At 55.9% G+C, this 22,000-nt stretch overlaps 2 protein-coding genes across 53 annotated transcripts in view; one reads left to right on the top strand and one right to left on the bottom strand.

Annotated features, from left to right (window-relative positions):
- Positions 1-1,863: 1,863 nt before the first annotated feature.
- Positions 1,864-21,066, top strand: TREH (trehalase). Of its 6 annotated transcripts, none has more exons than XM_082683594.1 (16): positions 1,864-1,989; positions 12,460-12,560; positions 12,692-12,836; positions 12,917-13,004; positions 13,791-13,891; positions 14,033-14,125; positions 14,245-14,361; positions 14,469-14,591; positions 14,801-14,850; positions 14,948-15,142; positions 15,952-16,169; positions 16,439-16,550; positions 16,929-17,041; positions 17,312-17,365; positions 17,609-17,787; positions 19,201-21,066. In XM_082683594.1, exons 1-15 carry the CDS (start codon positions 1,907-1,909, stop codon positions 17,747-17,749), a joined length of 1,734 nt encoding a protein of 577 aa, XP_082539720.1. In that variant the 5' UTR covers positions 1,864-1,906; the 3' UTR covers positions 17,750-17,787; positions 19,201-21,066. The 6 variants fall into 6 exon arrangements, 5 of the variants coding, with proteins under 5 accessions (XP_082539720.1, XP_082539721.1, XP_082539723.1 ...); XM_082683595.1 differs by lacking the exon at positions 19,201-21,066 and adding an exon at positions 7,341-7,395 and having other exon boundaries at positions 1,875-1,989; positions 17,609-18,647; XR_014298863.1 differs by lacking the exon at positions 1,864-1,989 and having other exon boundaries at positions 12,466-12,560; positions 12,754-12,836; positions 19,201-19,346; positions 20,364-21,066.
- Positions 17,993-22,000, bottom strand: part of PHLDB1 (pleckstrin homology like domain family B member 1) — a 45,203-nt gene continuing 41,195 nt past the window's right edge. For 24 of the 47 annotated variants that reach the window (XM_082683534.1, XM_082683529.1, XM_082683530.1 and 21 more), the window contains 3 exons: positions 20,270-20,355; positions 20,081-20,113; positions 17,993-19,366 (listed from right to left, as the gene is read on the bottom strand). In XM_082683534.1, the coding sequence (XP_082539660.1) occupies positions 19,226-19,366; positions 20,081-20,113; positions 20,270-20,355 (260 nt within the window). In that variant the 3' untranslated portion in view covers positions 17,993-19,225. The remainder of the gene's footprint in view (positions 19,367-20,080; positions 20,114-20,269; positions 20,356-22,000) is intronic. The other 23 variants (XM_082683543.1, XM_082683542.1, XM_082683544.1 and 20 more) reach the window with 1 other exon arrangement.

The following is a 22,000-nucleotide window of genomic DNA, read 5'->3' as shown; positions in this document are numbered from 1 at the left end:
AATTCCTCAAAAAGTTGAAACTAGAGCTACCCTATGACCCAGCAATCGCACTACTGAGTATTTACTGTAAAGATACAAATGTAGTGATCTTAAGGGGCACGTGCAACTGAATGTTTATAGCAGCAATGTCCACAATAGCCAGACTGTGGAAAGAGCCCAGATGCCCATCAACAGATGAATGGATAAAGAAGATGTATGTGTGTGTATATACATGCGTGCACATATGTGCACACACAGACATTAAATGGAATATTACTCAGCCATCAAAAATGAAATCTTCCCATTTGCAACAATGTAGATGGAACTAGAGGTTATTATGCTAAGCAAAATAAGTCAGAGAAAGAGAATTCTATGACTTCGTTCATATGTAGAATATAAGAAACAAAACGGGATCATAGGGGAAGAAAATGACAAAATAAGATGAAAATAGGCAATAAGAGCTTCTTAACTCTAGCAAAAAACGGTTGCTGGAGGGGAGTGGGGTGAGGGACGGAGTCACTGGGTGATGATGGGCATGGGGGGGGCACATGATGGAGTGAGCGCAGGGAGTTACACGCAACTGGTGACTCACCGAACTCTACCTCTGAAGCTAATAACACACTATATGTCAAGTAATTGAATTTAGATTTTAAAAATACACCAACAAAGGAAGGAAGTGTGTAGCATCTGGAGGCAGGGGTGGCTGGCAGGAGTGGGGGAAACTAACAGGGCAGAGGTGACCTGCTGGGGACAGACAGGACCATCTTGTCCTGTGGCAGACCCCACAGGACAAGAGTCAGGACAACAAGCCTGAGTCCTAAAGGAAAGGCCCCACAGTCACTAATCTCAGGGGGTGGCCAGTGCACAGCACACCCTTTACCGTGCACACTCCCCACCCCCATCCCCGTGTCATTTCAGGCCTGAGTCATCAGTCCACCAGCATGCGGCCACACCTGGGCCAGAATCGTGAGCCATTCTGTCGCTTCCTGATGGCGCACGGGAGAAGAATGAGGCACAAACAAGTCAGCTGCAAGAGAAAGGGAGCAGGGGACAACAGTAGAGAAGACTGTGGCCCAGAACAACTCCTCAGTCCCGCTTTTATTAGATAGAAACAGTAACCAACAGAAGAGCCGAAGAAGGCCAAACGTTGGTCATATGCCTTATAGATAGACAAGAAGGAAGGCAAAATACGTCTGGTCAAGCAGTATAAAGTTTATAGTTGAGCAAGCACATTCAAAGGACTTACCTAAATTAGCCACAGGCACTCTCGTGGGGGGTGGGGGTAGATAATAGAAAAATGCAGGAAAAATGCAGCAGGCGGCATTCAGCCCTGAGCAGGCCGGGCCTTCCCAGCCTGGCCGCTCAAGGCTTCAAGGCCATGTATCGGCCTCTCCCCCAGAGGCCTGTGGCCAGTATGTGTTTTTCTTGACGTGCTTAGTAACTAGTAAAATGTCCCATGGGTTATATATTTTTTTTCCCCCATGGGTTATATTTTAAGTAATACATTGTTCTGAGGGACAGTTACACCATTCTGTTTGAAATGTTAAAGGAAAAGGTAACACTCTGCAGTGGTGATCCTGGGGTCCTCTGGGTCATAGATGTGTGACCTAATTGTGTCCCTGACACTCCTGTGACCGCGGCCCCCCCTGCTGCCACCCCACCACATCACTCTGAGGAAAGGGCCTGTGCTGGTGGCCCCTGCGGAGACTAAAAGAGGAGAACAAGGACAAGGTAGAGGGCAGGGGTTGGCCTCTGTGAGCTGAGCGCAGAAGCAGGGAGCTTCAGTGCACAGACCTGGCATCCAGCCCCTCGGGCCACCACACCCCACATGTGGACTTTGGCTGCCCCTGGATAAGTGGGTGAGTCAGGCTGCGCCTCAGCGCATAAGAGGTACCAGAGCTACTCCTGGGCCACGGCCACAGCCACCATGCAGGGGAGGACCCAGGAGCTGTGTCTGCTGCTTCTGTTGGGGTTGGGGTCCCAGGGCACCCTGCCCCCACCCTGTGACAGGTAGGAGTGGGGAAGGCGGCTGGGGCTGGGGCAGGAAGGCCAGGTTCCGGAGGTTGGGGTCAGATCTCAGGTGCTGGGGTATCATCCCTGGGGAGGGAAGTGGAGGGAAGAAATTAGCTTTCGGGGTGGGGGGGCGGGCAGGCTCTGTGCCAGACACCGCTGGACCTCCAGTGCTGGAGAAGGGGGGGGCTGCCTCCTGATGCAGCCCTCAGGCTCTCTGCTCACCAGGGCTTTCCTCAGGTGGTTCTGGAAAACTTTCTGCCAGTTCTCGGGTTTTCCAGTTTCCCCAGCCAGGAGGTGAGAAGCAGTGTCCGGGCCCGAAAGCCCTCCTTAGTTTAACCTCTGACCTCGGTGACCAAGAGCCAAGTCAGACCTCTTTCCAGAGCCATCGTTCCCATCCCCAAATAAGACAGATGCGTGAGCCTGTCCTGCTTCCCAGGCTCACAGGACGTCATCCATTTCTCATCTAAATGGGTTTCTACAGCGCTTGCTGTGTCTCTTGGCCAGCAGCAACAAGCAAGAGAAACAAGGTCCCTAGGGTCTTTGGGGACCTTATGTGATTAGCAAGGACAGTACTGACGGAAGCACAGCCAGAAGTCAGAAGCAGTGGGGGAGCCGCTTGGGGTGAGCAGAGGGGGTGTCCGAGGGGATGGAGAGGGACAGTGTCTGAGGAGAAGACGTTTGAGCAAAACCGTGGAAGGAACCATCATCTCTGTGTGGATCTGGAAGACTGTCCAGCAAGGAGTCAGGGAAATGGCTGTGCACAGGCTCTGAGGTCATGATTCAAGGAAGAAGGCCTCTGTGGCTGGGACAGAGGTAGGAACAGGCCACGGGAGAGAGGAGGCAGGGCTCGGGTGCCAGTGGTAGGACCAGACAGGTAACAAGTCATTCAGGATGGGGTATATTTTGCAAAGGGAGTTGATAGGACTCGCTGATGAAGGAGTATAAAGGGAAAGGGATTACTCGGGATGATTCATAGATTTTTTTTTTTTAAGATTTTATTTATTTATTTGACAGGCAGAGAGAGAGGAAGGGAAGCAGGCTCCCTGGTGAGCAGAGAGCCTGATGCGGGACTCGATCCCAAAACCCTGAGATCATGACCCGAGCTGAAGGTAGCGGCTTAACCCGCTGAGCCACCCAGGCGCCCTGATTCATAGATTTTATTCTGAGAAATTGTAATAAGGATTTCAGAGAGGCTGTGTGATCAAGAGTTTTGTCAAGCATGAGGTCAGTTGCCGACAGTAAGGAAAGGCTGCTGTGTCAGAGGTAAGACCACCTGTGGGGCTGGTGATTTGCTACTCACCAAATAGTTATTCCAGTGAAGGGTTACAGATTAAAATCAGGAAAGGTAGAATGCACATAGGGCAGAGTCCAAGAGAGAAGAAACAAAAACTCTAGCTGTCCTCTTCCAGTGGATTTGCATGAATAGCACCTAACTTTCCCAGCAACCCGTGTGACATCATGCACAAGGGGTCACCCAGGCCTCACGTTCAGGGTTGTCACCTGGGGCCTGTGACTGGGGCGGGGAGTATCTGCACGTCCGATCTTACTAAGTCTCCAGGTTTCTAAGTCTGAGTGATACTGGGTGGCCCTTGGTCCTTCTGTGAGTCAGCGCATTACTGAACCTGACGGGTTTGGGGGAACCTCCCAGTCTGTAGCCAGTTGGCCCAAAGTGGGTGTAGCTTGGGGCCCCCCAAACCGGCCCCTGCTAGCTGGACCGAGGGCCATCTTGCGGGGGACTGGGCCGTGGCCTGAGCTCATCGGTTAGTACCGAGTTTGGATTGTAGTACTGCGGCAGATGTCAGAAAATGTGTGATTTGCTGGGAAGACCTTGTCTGGTTGGGACATGTGGCTCGGGGAAAGCAAGATGGAAGGACGGATGAGTACCCTTTGGTGCCTGCTTGGCTGAAGGGTCACCCTTGTTTTGGAGTGGCAGCTGTGTTGTGATCGGTTCCTGGAGGTGAAAGCTATCGATAGAATTTGGAGATGATGGGTCCATCTCCCAGAGTGTTGGCTCCCTGGATGCCTAAGAAAATGCAGAATAATAAGAAAAAAATCTAAAAATGCAACCCCTGGGTTATTATTATCCTATAATAGCAAACATGGAAGTGAGAGATGGGCCATGCCTACGTTTTAGCCAGTCCAAACCTCAGCCTCTCTTCTCGGGGCCCCTGCCTAAGGAACCCATTTCAAGCTGGCCTGAGGTATGTCCATTAACCTTAGAGCCATTTCCAAAAGAAATAAAAAATTATTCTAAAACAACAAATAATGAAGCAGGCTAGACCAATTTCCAAGAGAATAGGATAGGCGGAGGGAGCCAATGGACTCATCCCAGCAGGGTAGAATCTTTAAACAGTTATTGAGAAATAGGGTCAAAATATGTGAATGCAGCCCTTCTTAGAAATTGAATGGACCACTGGGAGCTCCTGTAGGACCCCCCAAATGCAAGGGGCCAAACTCTGTTTTATTCACCCTACTTTGGAGGAATTAGGGAAAAACTTTGCAAGGCAAAGATGGTAGTGAGAAACCTGACCTCCCATGACTTGAGGCAGAGGTCCCACAATTTAATCAAGATAAAGATTGGCAGGGCACGGGCGCCTGGGTGGCTCATGGGTTAAGCCGCTGCCTTCGGCTCAGGTTATGATCTCAGGGTCCTGGGATGGAGTCCCGCATCGGGCTCTCTGCTCAGCGGGGAGCCTGCTTCCTCCTCTCTCTCTCTGCCTGCCTCTCTACCTACTTGTGATCTGTGTCTGTCAAATAAATAAATAGAATCTTAAAAAAAGGCGGGGGGAGGGGATTGGTGAAAAGCTTAGAGTCCCTTAGCTCCGACCCTGCCAGGGGCTCAAAACGTTACGCATATGAGTGGCAAAATGGTCAGAGGATGGAGAAGATTCTTGACTCCGTGCTGTGGGGTCCCGTGCACCGTGGTAGCGGATGTGTGGTTAAAGCCCTGAAACGGGTAACCGTTGGGTTGGGAGGACAGAGAGTGCAAGAGCTGGTGGGTTTTAGGTGCATGTCTGGATGGAGATTGGAATATTTAGACTTGATATCAAGGGGTTTCTCCTTCTCCTGAATGCCTCTCAGACGTGGCTGTCATAGCTGGCCAGGGAACACTTACCCTTCCTAGTGTTGTAAAACCCAAACCTGTCTGCAAAGCCATGGTTAGGAATGCCAGGGTCAAAGGGGCTGAGATGAAAGCTGCTTTGGTGTTTGAACACTTTTCTTGTGAAGTGATTGCTTTTACTTTGCCTGAGTGTGTTACAGGGGTGGACGTTGTATCCAAGCGAGGAGTGTTTCCAGTCTCTAGTGATATACCTCAAAAGGCCTGTGAATTTGCCCATCATACCCTCGCTTCTTGTGTTAGTTGGACTTTCCAAATGGGCACCAGTAAAATTGCTTGAGGTCACACAGATCACACCCTTCCGTGGAGCGTAGAGGGCGGCTTACAGCAGAGGCCTCGGGGCCCCTCCCAGCACTCCTACCAGACTTTGGACTAGAAAAATGTCCATTTGAGAGGCAATTACTAGCTTTTTATCAGACATTGAGACTGCCCCTCTCTGAAGGACATAAGAATATCTCTTTTTAAAAAGTTTTTATTTATTTATTGGCACGAGCCCCTGGGGTGGGAGGTGCACAGGGAAAAGGAGAAGCAGGCTCCGTGCTGAGCAGGGAGTTGGACTCGGGGCTCAGTCCCACGACCCTGAGATCAGGACCAGAGCCAAAGTCACAGGTTTAACCGACTGAGCCACCCAGGTGCCCCAAGACCTAAGATAATCTTAAAACCTGAAGCACCCATAGTATCTTGGGTGATGTTGGAGAAATGAGCTAAGAGGGAGAGCAGGGCCCGGAAGAGTTCCGTAATGCAATGGAAAGGGTTTATCCAGTAGCATGTTGCTGGGAGAATGTAGAGTTAATTCCATGACCTGGATGTGAGAGCAGGAGGCTCTGTTCCCTAGAAAAGGTGCTTGGTTCATGGATGGCCGTTCCAAGGTGAACAGATAGCACTGGAGGGTTGCCTCTATGGCCGGGAGTGAGAATACCAGGGCACCTGGGGTGGCTCAGTCAGTTAAGCATCTGACTCTTGATTTCAGCCCAGGTGATGATCTCAGGGTTGTGAGATGGAGCTCACGTCAGACTGAGCATGGAGTCTGCAGGTTCCTCTGTTCCTCCCTCTACTCCTCCCTCTGCTCATGCTCTCTCGCTCTCAAAAAAATAAATAAAATCTAAAAAACCAAAAAAAAAATCAGCTCAGTGGGCTGAACTGCTAGTATTTGCCACTGTGTTTGGGTTTAATCTACTTTTAGTGGCCACCATCCTGGCCATACCGTCAGGCAGAAGGGCGATGGGAAAGTGGTTTATAGAAACATCGCCCATGTGTGGTACAGTCCTGTGGAAGTCACTGGGAATCGGAGAAGTTCATTAAAGGAGAAGACTTTTTCGTTTTTTGTTTGTTTTTAAAGATTTTATTTATTTATTAGACAGGGAGAGAGAGCACAAGTAGAGTGGCAGGTAAAGGGAGAAGCAGGCTCCCCACTGAGCAGGGAGCCCGATGCGGGGCTTGATCCCAGGACCCTGGGATCATGACCCAAGCCGAAGGCAGCTCCCAACTGAGCCATGCAGGCACCCCAGGTAGAACACGTTTGATACCCATCAGAGGAACCCCTGTCCTTGATTGAAAAGTGATTAGAGCCAGCAAGTGGGTATCCCAGTGTGTTCATGCGAGGCGGCCACGTGGGGTCGTGAACCGATGGGATGTTGGGAGGTCGCAGCTGTGCAGAGGTGGGCCAGATCTAGATGCACCAGCTGAGGCACAAAATGCCAGTAAGAGCTGTTTTGTCAACAAAAGAGATGGGCTACAGGGCAGGTTGCCTGGGGGAGAGAACACGCGTGGAGTTGGCCGGTGAGACCCCGGCGGGAGCAAGTAGCCTGACCTCGGTGTCGCCATAAATGCTCAGTATACTGTCAGAAGACCAGACCAGGAGATGTTGCACCTGTCTGGACCGCTGGGCTGTATCTTGTCACACCAGGGAGCACACTCCCCCTCCGAGCCGTAGTTCCAGAGGGAGCTGGAACTGGACCATAACAACAGTGGCTGCCTGAAAGGGCAGGTGCGAACATGAAGGGCCGGCTGACACAGCTTCCCAAGTGTGTGCTCACACTCAGGTGTGAGGGGCTCCAGGCATAGATGGCTCCGCCTCTATGGGGGCGGGGCGATCGAGGCAGGGGAGCGGATGGAGGGGAGGCTGGTAGGACCATGTGGCTCTTCCCATGTGGGAGGAAGACCACGGTAGACCGCACTGTTTTCTTTCTCCCCCAAATTGCTTCAGCCTTCTTTTCTGTACCCGATGCAGAGATGCTGGGCCCGAGGCAGCAGCCACACGTGGCCGAAGCAGGGATGGTTCCTAGGTAAGAAAGCGGAGCTCTACCCTTAACCTGCTAGGTCTAAAGCCCTAGGAGCCTGATGCGGCGCATCGTGCCCTCGCCCCATCTGGCCAGATGCAGGGGGTCACTGAAAAGGGCTGTCTTCAGGCCTCAGGCAGGCCCAGGGGTAGGACGGCCCGCTCGAAGTGAACCCACATGGCCCCAGTCCCCATGAGCTGGAGGGGACCGCGGGGAGGCACTCGCTAGACTAGCGTCGCTGCTGCAGTCTGGCCCAAGCTGGAACAGCTCGGATAAAAATGGGGAGAAGGAGAAACAGCAGCTGAAGGTAAAGAACTGAACGCACGGCCGACGGTCATGTGGCGCTCTGAAGGAGGCCCAGAGCTGGAAGAGGGGCCGCCTCTCCGTTTTGTGTACCCGAAGGGGTGACTGTATGTGCTGCCGAGACCTCCGGCTCTGGAGCCTGACAAGCAGATGGAAGCCAACAAGCCTGAGTGGACTCGTCTGGAGAGGTTCTGGCCAGATGAGGCTGGACTGGACTCATCGGGACTGTGTGAGACTCTAGCAATTCTGACTCTCCTGTTCCACCTTATGTCTGCCGTAGTGTGAGATGGGGATACACCGCATTGTCGGTTAGAGAATGATTTTTTAAAAGATTTTATTTATCTGTCAGAGTGTGCACGCGCAAAAGCGGGGCGGGAAAGACAGCCAGAGGGAGAAGCGGGCTCCCCGCTGAGCAAGGAGTCCATGCAGGACTCGATCCCAGGACCCGGGCGCCATGACCTGAGTCAAAATCCAGAGTCAGACACTCACAAGACTGAGCCACCAAGGTGCCCCCGGTTTGTGTCTCTCTGAGAGGCTTACAGAGCTGCCAAGCGCAGAAGTTAGCTAAACCCAGCCCTTCCTCGGGCCAGTCATTTCCCGTTGGTCTGACATTCTGAGGAGGTTTTCGCTCTGTCTCCGAACCTATGCAGGCATCAGTTTCCGTTCACCACATGCCTTCTTTACACAGGCTGGTGGAATCATACCTGTAACAGCAGGGTTAGACCGTATGGTGGTGCGGTCATAGCGCAGTGGGGTCCATTACGGAACGGACTGGAAGAGTTCCAGAGCTTCCTCTGCGCCTTCTTTGGAGACTCGGTCTTTGCCCTTAGACCAAATATTGTTAGAGACGGGCATCAGTACAGGTGGCTGTGACTTTATTACTTATTACAACCACCTCCTCCCTAGCAGAGGACTCGGTGGTCTTCAGAATAGTTCTGGTGCCTGCGAATTATACAACAGGGCATATCTTCTTCTGATCTGTTCCCGGAGCAAGGGAAGTCGTAGCACATTAGGCTCAAGTACACGTGTCCACAGAACTCGGTGGGCAGATCTAAAAGATTCCCACAGCCTTGGCTCTTGAGTCTCAGTCGCTAGTGTGGCCTTCCATACTAGCGACTGTGGCTACTTAGGCTTCAGTCCGTATTAGAACAGTCAGGAGGCTCTGTTGGCTGATGGTGCAGGCCCCTCCCAGTGCTGGACCCTGGCATTGCTCAGCCTGACCTGTTGCCTTGGTCTGACCCGTTTCACTAAAGCCTCGTCATCCATCAGCCTGACTCCCAGCCTTTGCCTCTTCTTGGAAGAAAACTCCTTCTAGTCTGCTGATTCTAGCTAGTCTTTTTTTTCTCTGAATGCCTCTCCTCATTAAAATCAAATTCGGTTTGTTCCACAATGGGGGACCCATCTCCCGCAAAGTCCCCCCCCTTTGTTTGAGGGAGAATGCGAGCACGTGGGAGAGAGGCAGAGGCAGAGGGAGACAGACTTTTAAGCAGGCTCCATGCTCAGTGCTGAGCCCAACATGGGGCTCGATCCCACGACCCTGAGATCGTGACTTGAGCTGAAACCGAGTCGGATACTTACCTGCCTGTGCCACCACGCAGCCCTTGTGTGGCTCATGGTCCAGTGCTGTTTAATCTACCATGTATGTTGTTGCCATTAGGTGCTAAAAGCCCGAGTGCCTCTGGGAGACAGGTTTGGTATCCAGAAATGGCGGGTGCCCCCTACTAGGCTGAGATAAGTGGTAGTCACGCCTGGATCCCGTTTACTGTGAGAACGCCATGAGGCCTCCCACGGCCTTCCTCATCTTATGGTGGGGCTATTCCCCACGGGGATCTGAACGGACTATATGTTGCCTACTGCTTTCATCCCACGAGAACCCCATTGCTTCTGTGCTGTGGACTAGCCTTCTGTTCTCAGCACTGCACATGCTGCTCTGTTCTGTCCACTAAAATCAGGGGATGTTGTTGTTTTTTGTTTTTGTTTTTAAGATTTTATTTATTTATTTGACAGAGAGAAATCACAAGTAGATGGAGAGGCAGGCAGAGAGAGAGAGAGAGAGGGAAGCAGGCTCCCTGCTGAGCAGAGAGCCCGATGCGGGACTCGATCCCAGGACCCCGAGATCATGACCTGAGCCGAAGGCAGTGGCTTAACCCACTGAGCCACCCAGGCGCCCAGGGGATGTTGTTTTTAAACCAGGCTCCACATCCCCAGTGTGGAGCCCAACTTGGGGCTTGAACTCACGACCCTGAGATCAAGACCTGAGCTGAGATCAAGAGTGAGACGCTTGGGGCGCCTGGGTGGCTCGGTCGTGCGGTCATGACATCGAGCCCTGCCTCAGGCTCCGCACTCAGCATGGAGTCTGCTTGAGATCCTCTCTCTCTCCCTCTGCCCCCCCTCCCTGTGCTTGCACTCATGCTCTCTCTCCAAAAAAAAAAAAAAAAAGTCAGGTGCTCACCTGGCCGAGCCCTCCAGGCACCCCAAAATCAGGGGCCTTTCTAAGTATTTGATTTTCAAGGTTTATAGTTCCAGGGCAATGAATCTGCCAAGAGTTGTAGACCACCCAGTCCAAAGACCCAGTGGGGAGTAGTTCCGGGAAATTTCTTCCCAAATGACATCTAAAAACTGGAAGTCGAAAGACACCGGCCCATCACTAGGGTTGGCTGCAGGCATCAGCCGGTAGCCCAGCTCAGCGTCCTGTCCCGAGACCACAGCATCTCCCAGAGCTGCTCCAGCTCTGTCTGCAGGCTTCCACTCCGCGCTGGCAGGTTCTGGAGGCAGGCTGGGCGCGGCAGGCACAGGGCCCCACCGTTTCAGGCAACCCGTACAACTGTGCCGAGGCCCGAGGACAGTGGTAACCTCTCCCTCTGTCCGGGCGCTCGTGGTGCGCCAGATCTCCCATTTTCCTTAAATACTCTCCTATTCCTCTCTCTGCCCTCAGCTGCCATTTCTGTCTCCATGTAGCACTGCTCTTCACTCCCCACCCCCGCTGTGGGAGGGACGTCAGGTTCGGGCACTGTTATCGTCCAGGTCACTGCCGGCATGTCCAGTTCTGCGAGGGCCGTAGAGGATAGGATTACACGGCCCGGAATGAGGGGTGTATTCCTGCCACTGGGCAGCATAGCTGCACTTACTGGAGGCCCCCACTTAGCCACGTGGGCCGTGGGCACACCCTGCCCCTTCAGGCCCTTGGCGACTGTGGCATCAGGATTGGAAAAGAGAGCTACCGTCTCTCACTAAAGGAGCATTCATGCTTCTGACGCCACAGCGGCCGGTCCAGTCCTCGTAGGACGATGTGGGAAAAAATTGAGCCTCTCCTCATGTCCCCCAGAAAAGCAGATGAATCTAGCCAGAGGGTATTTATATATAACTACCCACCCCGTATGGAGTGTGTGCACACACTTGTGACACTGTGTAAGCATGCCCCTCATGCTTTTCTCTCTGCCCGTTTTACACCACAGAAGTGTCAGGTGCTTGTTGCGGGTCTGTATCGAGCCAGCGCTCAGAGGGTGACACAGAGCACGTTGTGTCCATTTGACATGTCTCTTGGCCCATTTTGGGAACCACGGGCTGACCCAGTTGGCACAGGTTCTTCTGTTCCAATATAGTATTTTAAGTGTATTCGTCTACAGTCAGGAATGCAAAGCTGCCTTATGGACCCCTTGAGTTTCCGGAGTGACTTCCTGAGGTTCGTGCCCCATGCGAGCACCCCCTTTCCTAGCCCAGATTTTCCCTGCCCCTGAGTCCATAAACACCCCAACTTGGGCACCTGGGTGTCTCAGTCAGTTAAGTGTCCAACTCTTGATTTCAGCTCCGGTCATGATCTCAGGGTCGTGAGTTCAAGCCCCATGTTGGGCTCTGTGCTGGGCACAGAGCCTACTTAAAACCAGTGTGGGAGCTTCTCACATTCAGTGTCCATCACTGCAAGGGAAAGAGCACGCAGTTTAGCCCACTGAGCTGGTCTTTTCTTCTATTGTTCAAAGATTCCCGTTGAGGTACAGTCTGTGTGCCTTGGCACTGCTGTCGGTGGCCAAGCAGCTCTGTCATTCGTGGAGAGCCGCCGTAGGGCTCTCTCGTGGCTCCAGGGGTGCTTCCCTCCGCCCTCTGGGAAGAGACCCCCTGCCCGTGTGATCCCTGTGTAGCTGTTCCCGGGTAAACCCTTTCTGTGTATGAAGGAACTCTTCGGGGGGCACCGCCTTCTTCATCAGGGACAGCACCCAGGACCCGGTAGGGACTCTGGTTGCAGGAATATTTGCTGTGCTCCAGGCACAGAGGTGTTTCCTATAAACACCCAGTAGCAAGCTAGTCACTGCCTTCTGAATGATGTGCATCACGCGGGGCGCGGCATCTGTGGATTTCCCGCCGGAGGTCTCAGCAGCTGCCACTGGGTATAACCTGTAACCTACAGGCTTTTGCCTTAAGCCCTAGGGTCAGTTTCCCCCAAGGCCGCTGTGCAGAGTTGGTCCCACCCCTTCTGGCGTGTCTCTGATTCAAGTGGTCCTTTCCTTTTGTTCACTGGGTATCCACTGTGCCAAATTACCAACCAGGGTGGCCTTGGGCCCTTGTTTAGGTCGTCTACTGCAGAGGGCCCTCCTCATTCTCTCAGCGGGGTGTGTCCCCACCCCCCACACACCCCTGCCACGCATGGGCGCACACACATTCCCTGGACACACTCACATGTAGCCCCAGGCCAGGGAATGTGCCCAGACTCGAGCCTTTCTTCCCCCCTAATGGTGGTGACCTGACCTGCCCGCCTCCCAACACTGTCCACAGCCAGATTTACTGCCATGGGGAGCTCTTGCACCAAGTGCAGATGGCCAGACTCTACCGGGATGACAAGCAGTTTGTGGACATGCCACTGTCCTCAGCTCCAGGTAAGGCACTAGGGGACCCCACCCCCTGAAGCTTTTGCACCAAAGATGACAGCAAGACAAGGCAGAGAAGAGCTTCTATCAGGGCGGGGCTCCTCGGGTCCACCTAACCCCTTCTTGACGGTGGACCCCAGACCAGGTTCTGCAGGACTTCTGTGAGCTGGCGGCCGCCCACAAGCACCACATTCCCCCACAGCAGCTGCAGGCATTCATCCAAGAGCACTTCCAGGCCGCGGGGCAGGAGCTGCTGTCCTGGACTCCCGAGGACTGGAAGGACAGGTACTACCTGGACGGGAAACAGGAGGCGGCCTTCGGGTAGGCCTGCCTCCCTGAACCCCGCAGGGTCCATGTTCTTCCAGCCCCCGGTTGCTGCAGAAGATCTCGGACCCCAAGCTGAGAGCCTGGGCAGGGCAGCTCCACCAGCTCTGGAAGAAACTGGGAAAGAAGGTATCTACGTCCTGGATCTCAGCCACAGGGATAGAGCTGGGAGAAGGGGAGACGAGCTTGGGGCCCCCATTGCCCTTAGATCGCAGACTGGGATGCATTTCCTGAGAAGACAGACCCCCACCCACTGGGTCCATGAATGCTGCTCTCTAGAAAGAATTTCTGGAGGGAGAGAAGGGAACATCTACTTCTACCTTCTTACCTCCCCCTTGAAGCCCTCACCATCCTACCCACCCCCCCACCCATCACCCCCCTGCCACCCCAACTGCTGCTGATGCAAAACTAAACTCACCTGCCACCTCCAGGCCACCCACCTAGGCTCTCTCTTCCAGAGCTAGTCAGGTCAGGATTCTGCTCAGGAAGAGTTGCCACTGCTGCTAGTGGGCTGTGGTCAGTACAATCTGTTAGACACTTTCTCTCCTCTGAGGCTCAGAGAGGGCAGTGCTTTGCTCAAGGCGGCACAGCACCTGTCCTCCCAGAGGATGGGAGCCCTGGGCCTCTGGGGCTGGCGTGCAGTGGGGGATGGGGGAAGGGGAGTGGAGGAAACAGTCCCCCTACCTGGTCCTAATACTGGCCGCTGCTTGCTGAGCCCCTGCCAAGGCCGGGCTGAGTTAGCAGGGACTCCAGAGGCCGGCATGTGAAGGCCAAGCAGACCTGGCTCCCAGCGGCTCTGGCCTTGACCAAGGCCACATGGCTGACCAGCAGCAGAGCCCGAACTCATGCACCTGCTGCCAGGGCATCCACACCGAGGGGCCTGTGGGCTCCCTGTGCTCTCTCTCCTGACTGCAGGTGAAGCCAGAGGTCCTCAGCCACCCAGAACAGTTCTCTCTCATCTACTCGGCCCACCCCTTCATCGTGCCTGGTGGACGCTTCGTCGAATTCTACTACTGGTGAGTGGCCAGGGCAGGAGTCAGGGAGCCCGGGGCCAGCGGGCTGTCCTGAGCCGAGGGGGCCACCCTGACTGGCCCATTGTGCAGGGCGGGAGAGGGGGTTGTGTAGGGGGTTGGTGCTCAAGCTGTCCCTTTCCCCAGGGACTCCTACTGGGTGATGGAGGGGCTGCTCCTGTCTGAGATGCCCCAGACGGTGAAGGGCATGCTGCAGAACTTCCTGGACCTGGTGCGGCTGTAAGCGGGGCGGCCCCTCCAGGCTGGGGTGGGGAAGCACGGGCCTGGGGCTTGGCGCTGGACTGGCCTTGGCCTTGGCCGCTGGGCAGATGCACTTCAGCAGGTGTCCTTCTTGGCAGCTATGGACATGTCCCCAACGGGGCCCGCGTGTACTACCTGCAGCGGAGCCAGCCTCCCCTCCTGACTCTCATGATGGACCGCTACGTGACCCACACCAACGACACCGCCTTCCTCAGGTGGGTCCCCAGTCCCCCTGCTGCCCCGCAGACCCTCCTACCTGGGCCCTCCCGGGGCGGGACTGAGGGGTGTGCCTGGGCTGAGGCGGTGCCTGGCTCTACCCCAGGGACAACATAGGGACCCTAGCCTTGGAACTGGACTTCTGGATGGAGAACAGGACCATCTCTGTGAGCTCGGGGGGCCAGAGCTACGTCCTGAACCACTATGCTGTGCCTTACGGGGGCCCCAGGTAAGGAGCCGCTGCCAGCCTCTCGGTCTCTAGCTCCTCACTCCGGTCTGAGGGCCATGACAGCCCCGCAGCTTGGATGCTGAGACTGAAATCCCTGAGCAATCCAGGGTCCCCCAAGGGGAATTGAGGGGCAGCTGAAGCAGCATGGCTCAGCCTCCAACTTGGCCTTGGAGCCTCCCAGTGCCAGGATGCCCACTTTCCTCTTCCAGGCCAGAGGCCTACAGCAAGGATTTTGAGCTGGCCGACACGTTGCCAGAAGGTAAGCCGCGACAAGCGCAGGAACCGGGGTGGGGCAGGGAGTCTGGTGTTGGGTTTCAGGTCTTGGTCTCTCATTCCCTGCCACATTGTCCTCACAGAGGACCGGGTGGCTCTGTGGGCTGAGCTCAAGGCCGGGGCTGAGTCTGGCTGGGACTTCTCTTCACGGTGGCTCGTCGGAGGCCCAAACTCTACATCGCTCAGCAGCATCCGGACCAGCAAATTCGTGCCTGTTGACCTCAATGCCTTCCTGTGCCAGGCAGAGGCACTGATGAGCAACTTCTACAGCAGGCTGGGTGAGCAGCCCCGTTGGGGGGGGTGGGGGTGGAGCTCACCCAGCTGGGGTCCTGCCTCAGCCTTGGCTGTGGAGCTGGAAGTAGGACCCTGACTGAAGGGCCTCCTGGCTGGCTCCGGACCTCACCTTTAGGGCAAGAGTACAAATGGGACCCCTTCTCCACACCCCCTCCCTTTCTTACTGGGAGGGACTACGAGGGTCTGTGAGAGGACACCTGAGTCCACGCTTTCAAACTCCCTCCATTCTCTTTCCCCAAAAAACTGTCCTCGGACCTCTCGGAGCTAGGGAAATGCACATGGCCGGTGCCCTCCTAGGATGGCCCCAGGAGCAGGCAGGTGTGGGTCTAGAAAGTCCTACAGGGCCATAGCTCAGGAAATCTTAGCTCCTGGACTTCTGGATGGAGAACAGGACCATCTCTGTGAGCTCGGGGGGCCAGAGCTACGTCCTGAACCACTATGCTGTCTCTTACGGGGGCCCCAGGTAAGGAGCCGCTGCCAGCCTCTCGGTCTCTAGCTCCTCACTCCGGTCTGAGGGCCATGACAGCCCCGCAGCTTGGATGCTGAGACTGAAATCCCTGAGCAATCCAGGGCCCCCCAAGGGGAATTGAGGGGCAGCGGAAGCAGCATGGCTCAGCCTCCAGCTTGGAGGGCCTGAAATGTGGGCTCCAGGTCTGCACGTCCCCTTGGTGTCAGGACTTCTAGCCCTCAGGGAGGACAAAAGGGGGAGGCCAAATTTGGCCTCTTTCTTGAAAGCATGGGACCCAAGGTCAGGGCCTCCCGGTAGCTCAGCCTAAAGAGAGTTTCACCCCAGGGAATGACATCCAAGCCACAAAGTACAGAAATCTGCAGCAACAGCGCTTGGCTGCCATGAGAGCCATCCTGTGGGATGAAGAGAAAGGGGCCTGGTTTGACTATGACCTTGAGAATGGAAAGAAGAACCTAGAGTTTTACCCATCCAACCTCACTCCTCTCTGGTCTGGCTGTTTTTCTGACCCGGACGCCGTGGACAAGGCTCTGAAGTATCTGGAGGTGAGGGGGCAGCAGGGTGGGCGGGTTCCTGGGGGCAGCACTGCCTGCTCTCTCCCTGCTTCTGTGCCAGGGACCTCTGGCAAGTGGCAGCCAACCCCCTCCTCCACTCCAGAGTCTGAGCCTGCGGGTCCTGTTGATGCCACCAGGGGGCAGCCCTGAGCAAGAAGAGAAAACCCAGGGAGGGGGACACCTGTCTCGAGGAGGGCCCAGCCTCTTGGCTCCTCATCAAGCCCCCACCCACAGTCCTGAAAATGTCTGAAACCTCCTAGGACAGCCAGATCTTGACCTACCAGTACGGGATCCCGACCTCTCTCCAGAAGACAGGCCAGCAGTGGGACTTCCCCAATGCCTGGGCGCCCTTGCAGGACTTGGTCATCAGAGGTAGGGAGTAGGGAGGCAGGGATGGGGCGTATCCCAGGACCTTCCCCCCCTTGCATCTGGTCGGCCTGGAGGGTCCGCCTCCTGGTGTGGAGGAGGTGTGAGCAAAGCAGGTGGGGTCTTTCTCGGGCTCTTCTGGTTTCTCTGCTCCCCACTCAGCAGACATGTGTGTCCACCCCCACCTGTCAGGGAACCAGCCCTCCTTTCTCCCTCCAAACCCAGGCCCTGGGGAAGGAGCACTTGGCTTTTCACGCAGCTCATGATGGAGGTCTTAAGGCCCAGGCCTCTTTCCCTCCTTGAGGAGAGTAAGGCTCAGGCCTCTGCTCCCCCTGAGATGGGGACTCAGGAGATTCGGGTCCTGCCTGGGCGGGGGGCATCTAGGTCTGGCCAAGTCTCCTTCACCGCGAGCCCAGGAAGTGGCTTTCCAGCTGGCTCAGAACTGGATCCGAACCAACTTTGAGGTCTACTCCCAAAAGTCAGCCATGTTTGAGAAGGTGAGCTGCTCCTGAGGCCAGAGCCTCCTGGGCTCTTCCCCATGGTGGGCTGGAGGGGTGGGGGAGGCGGTGCAGGGATGAGTGCCAGACTTTGCCAAGCGCAGGGACAGTGGTGACGCCCGGTGGCCATTCTTGGGCACTGCAGGGGGTCAGAGCTGCAGGCCAGAGCAGCCTCTCCCAAAGGGGCTCTCATCTCTTGCTCTCTGGAGGGCTGAAGTAGGGAGCCTGGGGTACTGCCCCCCCACCCAGAGCCTGTGCTTTTGTTCCCAGTATGACATCAGCAACGGTGGGCAGCCAGGTGGAGGAGGGGAGTATGAAGTTCAGGTGAGTGGGCCCACACCCTACTGGGAACAACAAGGCTGTGTTGTCCCCACACCTGGCCATGACCTTCCCTGCCTGGGCCTGTGTTTCCTCCCATGGATGCGGGTCCACGGGAGGCTGACTGGAGCCCCTTGGTAGTCCTGGGGCTAGGCAGTTCTAGAGCCTTTGGGTGGAGATCTCATAGCCCCTAAAAGGCTGTGGGGCCTTCCCCAGAGATCTTGGCCCACTGGTCCTGTCTCTCTCCAGGAGGGCTTTGGCTGGACCAATGGAGTGGTCCTGATGCTCCTGGACCGCTACGGTGACCGGCTGACCTCGGGGACCCAGACAGCTTTCCTGGAGCCCCACTGCCTCACAGCTGCCCTCCTGCTCAGCCTCCTGCCATGGTGATGGGCCTCCCTGCCCCGTCTGCCTCATTAAACTTCTGTGTGAGTCCCTACCTTCTCTTGCTTCTTCTTCCCCCACCCCCAGCCAGTCCTTGGAGTGGGGTCAGAGTAGGGACCTAGAAGTCATGGGTTGGGCCCTTGTGCCTCCTGGAACATCAATGAGGAGGAAATCCTGTTTTGTGGGGACACTTGGTCCTCCTCCCCTTGTATCCCACCCCCACCCCCCACACAGCCTGGCTCCCAAACACATAGTCCAAATGGTTTATTATTCTGTTGAGATGCTTACAAATACTGATCATCACCCAGCCCGGGGCCCAGCAGCGATGGCCCAGTGGTGGGCAGGGAGGTGGGCTTAGTGTTAAGGCGTGAAGGGCCAAAGCCAGATAGCTGGTGGCCTGGTCCTCTGCTCTCCATTTCTGTCACCCTTCCGAGGCTGAAGGGAGGGCAGCCAGACCGCAGGGTCCTCTCACTCTGCCGCCTCCTCTCTTGCTCAGGTTCCCCTTGGGGATGTCTGAGCAGCCCTCCAGCCCTATTAGGAACTCAGCCTGTGCAACCCATCTAGCCGCCTCTCCCATCTGCTTCCCTCCTCCTCCAGTCTCTGGATGTCCGAGCTTCGTCCCTTCTGGCTCTAAGCAAGGCACGAGTGGAAGGGAGAGGGCTGAACTGGGGGGCCGGCAGGCTGCGCACCGGGGCCCGGAGCCACAGGCAGGGGACAGCCGGGGCGGGGGTTGGTCCCTCCCCCCGCCCCAGCGTGAGATACACAAGGTCCTGGGCTGGAGAGATGGCAGTACGTACCCTCAACCGTGGGCCCACGGTTGAAGCATGGGCAGAGCCACAGAGCCGGGGCCATGAGTATGTATAGAACCATGGCGACGAAGCAGTCACTATGGAGATCAGGGTTTGGGGTCTGCAAAAAGGGGCTGGGGTTGGGACCTCAAGGATGACACTTAAGGTCTCTGGCCCTTGAACAAATTAATAACAAAAATGCAGGAGAGCAGGGTAGAGCGGGGTTTGAGAAGTACACTGCCTGAGCTGTTACCCCACTCCAGATGTGGCTGTCCTCAGCCCCCAAGGCCCCTGCAAAGGGCAGGGGGGCACGGAGGCAAGGAGGGATTCTTTGGCAGATTCTGGTACCATAATTTGTCCTTTGCAAAAGAGAACTTAGGTTAGGGGAGCGCAGGTGCCAGGTCAAAGCTAGGCCCACTCTGCCAGCTGCTCAGCCCTGGCAGCCCTGGGGCCGGACCATGAAGGGTTCTTGCCAGTTCTGAGTCCCCAGTAGCCTCCCCACTTATCTGCTGGCTGGTTCTTCAGGGGCCCTGAGCGCAGACATTCACAGGACCAGCTCCTTACAGAAAGGTACAAAGTCTTGTACAAGAGCCCTCCCAGGGCCTCTGGGAGCATTGCTGCGTGGCCTGGGGCCCAGAGTGTGACTCTGTTCCCCCCGGGGCAGTGCAGCAGGCCCACGCCGGGACCAGTATGGTCAGTTCATGAACTGTGTGTAGCCCTCGGCTCCGGTGACGATGACATCCATCCAGATGCGCATGGCCTCCGCTGACGGTGCCACCATGTAGTAGAGCCGGTCGTGGGTCTTCACACAGAAGGTGAGGGCCGGGTTCGGGCTCTGCCCAGGGAGAGAGGAAGGTCTAAGACAGGGCTCACCTCTGCCCTTCCATCTGCCCTTTGTCCCCCACCCCCGGCTCCAAGATGCCCTGGAGCTCGAGTCCCCATCAGTCACGGGGGCCCCAGGCCGAAATGTTCCCCTCCTCACACCCGGGCTGTCCTTGGACCTGGGCAGGGCCATACCCTGCCATGTAGGGGCCCTGTTTCTGGGCAGCCCCGGGCATAAAAGTGAGTAGCAACAGAATCGGACACAGAGGGCCCTGCCCGTGAGGACCAGAGCCTCCTCTCGGTGTCAGAGGGGCAGGTGGAGACAGCTGTGAGTGGGATACTGGGCCCAGGAGCCCAGATGAGTAGAGGTCAGAGCTGAGGCGGCACCAGAGGCTTGGGGGAGGCTGATCTGTGTGACGGCAGAGGGCCCAGGCCTCAAATATGTGCCCTGTACTGATCCCCTCAGCCCCACCCCATCCCTGAGAACTCCTTCCTCCCCTCCGAGCCATCCTTTGGTCTGCCCACCTCCCCACAGGGGCCCAGCCTGCTGTCCTCTCAGGAGGGGCCAGCAAGCCCCTTGGGCCCCCAGGGGCTCCCTGCAGCCCCTGCTGCTCCTCCCTCGGGCCCAGGGGAGGGGACAGGAGGGAAGAGTGAAGGGTCAGGGACCAGTAAGGGACAGGAGGCATTAATGTGCAGTAGTTCTGGTTAGAGGTCGGGGGAGGGGTACCTCAGTCACCACACTGAAGCTGAAAAACCTCTTCTGGGAAGGGGAGAGGGAGAGAGGGAAAGAGAGTTTACACAGAGATCAAGGAAAGGGTCCAGGACTCAAGAAGACGGGCTAGAGGTGGCTGTTCCCAGAAGCCCACGGGACCCCGCCCGCCCACCCCCGCCCCCGGTCCCCACAGCCCGCCCTCACCTTGGCTGCACTGCGCAGGTGGTCATAGTACACTTCCTCAATGGCCTGGAAGTAGATGACCCCCTTCAGCTTCGTCTCGTGCTTGTCTACAAAGAAAACAGGGCCGGGCTGAGGAGGGCTGAGGAGGCCTGCCGTCCCTCAGGAGAGGCGCCCGCACTGGAAACGGGCAGGTTCCCAGGACTCCAAAACGGAGCCCAGCGTGCAGCCCGAAGTGATGGTCGGCGCCCAGCCTTGCTCGGAATTAGAGAACGCAATTACAGCTGCACACCCATCAGAAGGGCAAAAATAGGTGGAAAAGCGACAGCACGCTTTGGGCAAGGCTGGAGAAACAGCTGGTCTGACCGACGACAGGCGTGCACAGCGTCAGCCCTTCAGGAGGATGGGCCGGGTCTACTGGAATGAGGAAAGTGTTTGCCCCCTGAGCCAATGATCCCACTTACAATTACCGCAACCAGCAAACTTACGGGACTGTTCGCCACAGCCGTGTTCGCAGTTTGGAAACAAACCAAGGGTTCATCAAGTAGAGATTGGTTAATAAATCAGAGTTTAGCACGTGATGGGATGCTAGACCTCTGTTAAATGATACAGAAATGGGCACCTGGGTGGCTCAGTGGGTTAAGCCTCTCCTCTGGCTTTGGCTCAGGTCATGATCTCAGGTCCTGGGATCAAGTCCTGCATCAGGCTCTCTGCTCAGCCGGGAGCCTGCTTCCCCCCTCTCTGTCTGCCTGCCTCTTTGCCTACTTGTGATCTTTCTCTGTGTGTCAAATAAACAAAATCTTAAAAAAAAAAAAAAAAAAGATACAGAAATATCTCCCAGGGGTGGATGAGGGGAATAAAAGACGCAGATTCAGTAACACACCTTTCAGATGTATCAGATACCTTTCCTCTAGAAAGATCTGCTCTGTCAGCAGTAAAACAAGGAACGTATCAGATGCCACCTTTTGTGTAAGGAAAGGAGTAAAAGCTCTGCGTTTACATTCTAAAGAAGCTCCCAGGACACAAGAAAGTAATAAAAGGGTGAGCTGTTGTGGAGCAGAGGCACAATTCTCAACCTAAACCCTTTCATGTGCTTTGATTTTGGAGCCTGTAGGAGTGCACTTACCTATTCAAGCCCAAGAGTAAAAACCAGAAGGAAGGATGTAGCATCTGGAAGCGGGGGGTGGGGGGTGGGGGGGCACCACGACACGGGACAGGAAGGAGCAGGGCCAATGGCAGAGGTGACCGTGCCGTGGGAAGGGACTGTGCACTGCCAAGGGGAAGCCCAGGGCCTGGGCCGTCTCATCTCATGGCAAACCCTGCTCTCACCGAAAGGTCACACCATCACTAGGCTCAGACGACAACAGCTGACAGCCTGCCCCCTGGGGTGCACATTCACTGCGCCCCCCACCTGTGTCGTTCCAGGCCTGAGTCCCCAAGCCAGGAGCTGGGGCCTCACCCTCTGCCCCTTCATCTCCCCTTCCCTGAAGACAAGGGGTGGGGAGCTTCCTCAAGCAATTCGAAATCTGCTCCCACTGGGACCCTGCTGCCATCTTGGCGTGGTAAAGGCTGTTCACAGGCCGCTGCCCACACCACCCCCGGACCATCTCACAACCTTCTCCTGCACCAAGTTCTCTCCTGCCAGGCGCAGCTTCTCCTGGGCCCTGCACTGGGGGCTCTGTGTACACTGGAATGGTCTCTGGCCCATTCCCTTGGCAAACTCCCTAAGTGGTCTTCAAGACCCGCAGCAAATGT

Source organism: Mustela nivalis (assembly GCF_964662115.1).
Source record: "Mustela nivalis genome assembly, chromosome: 9".
In the NCBI taxonomy this organism is placed as follows: domain Eukaryota; kingdom Metazoa; phylum Chordata; class Mammalia; order Carnivora; family Mustelidae; genus Mustela; species Mustela nivalis.
The sequence above is the reverse complement of the archived record's forward strand: the minus strand, read 5'-3'. Positions and strand labels throughout refer to the sequence as shown.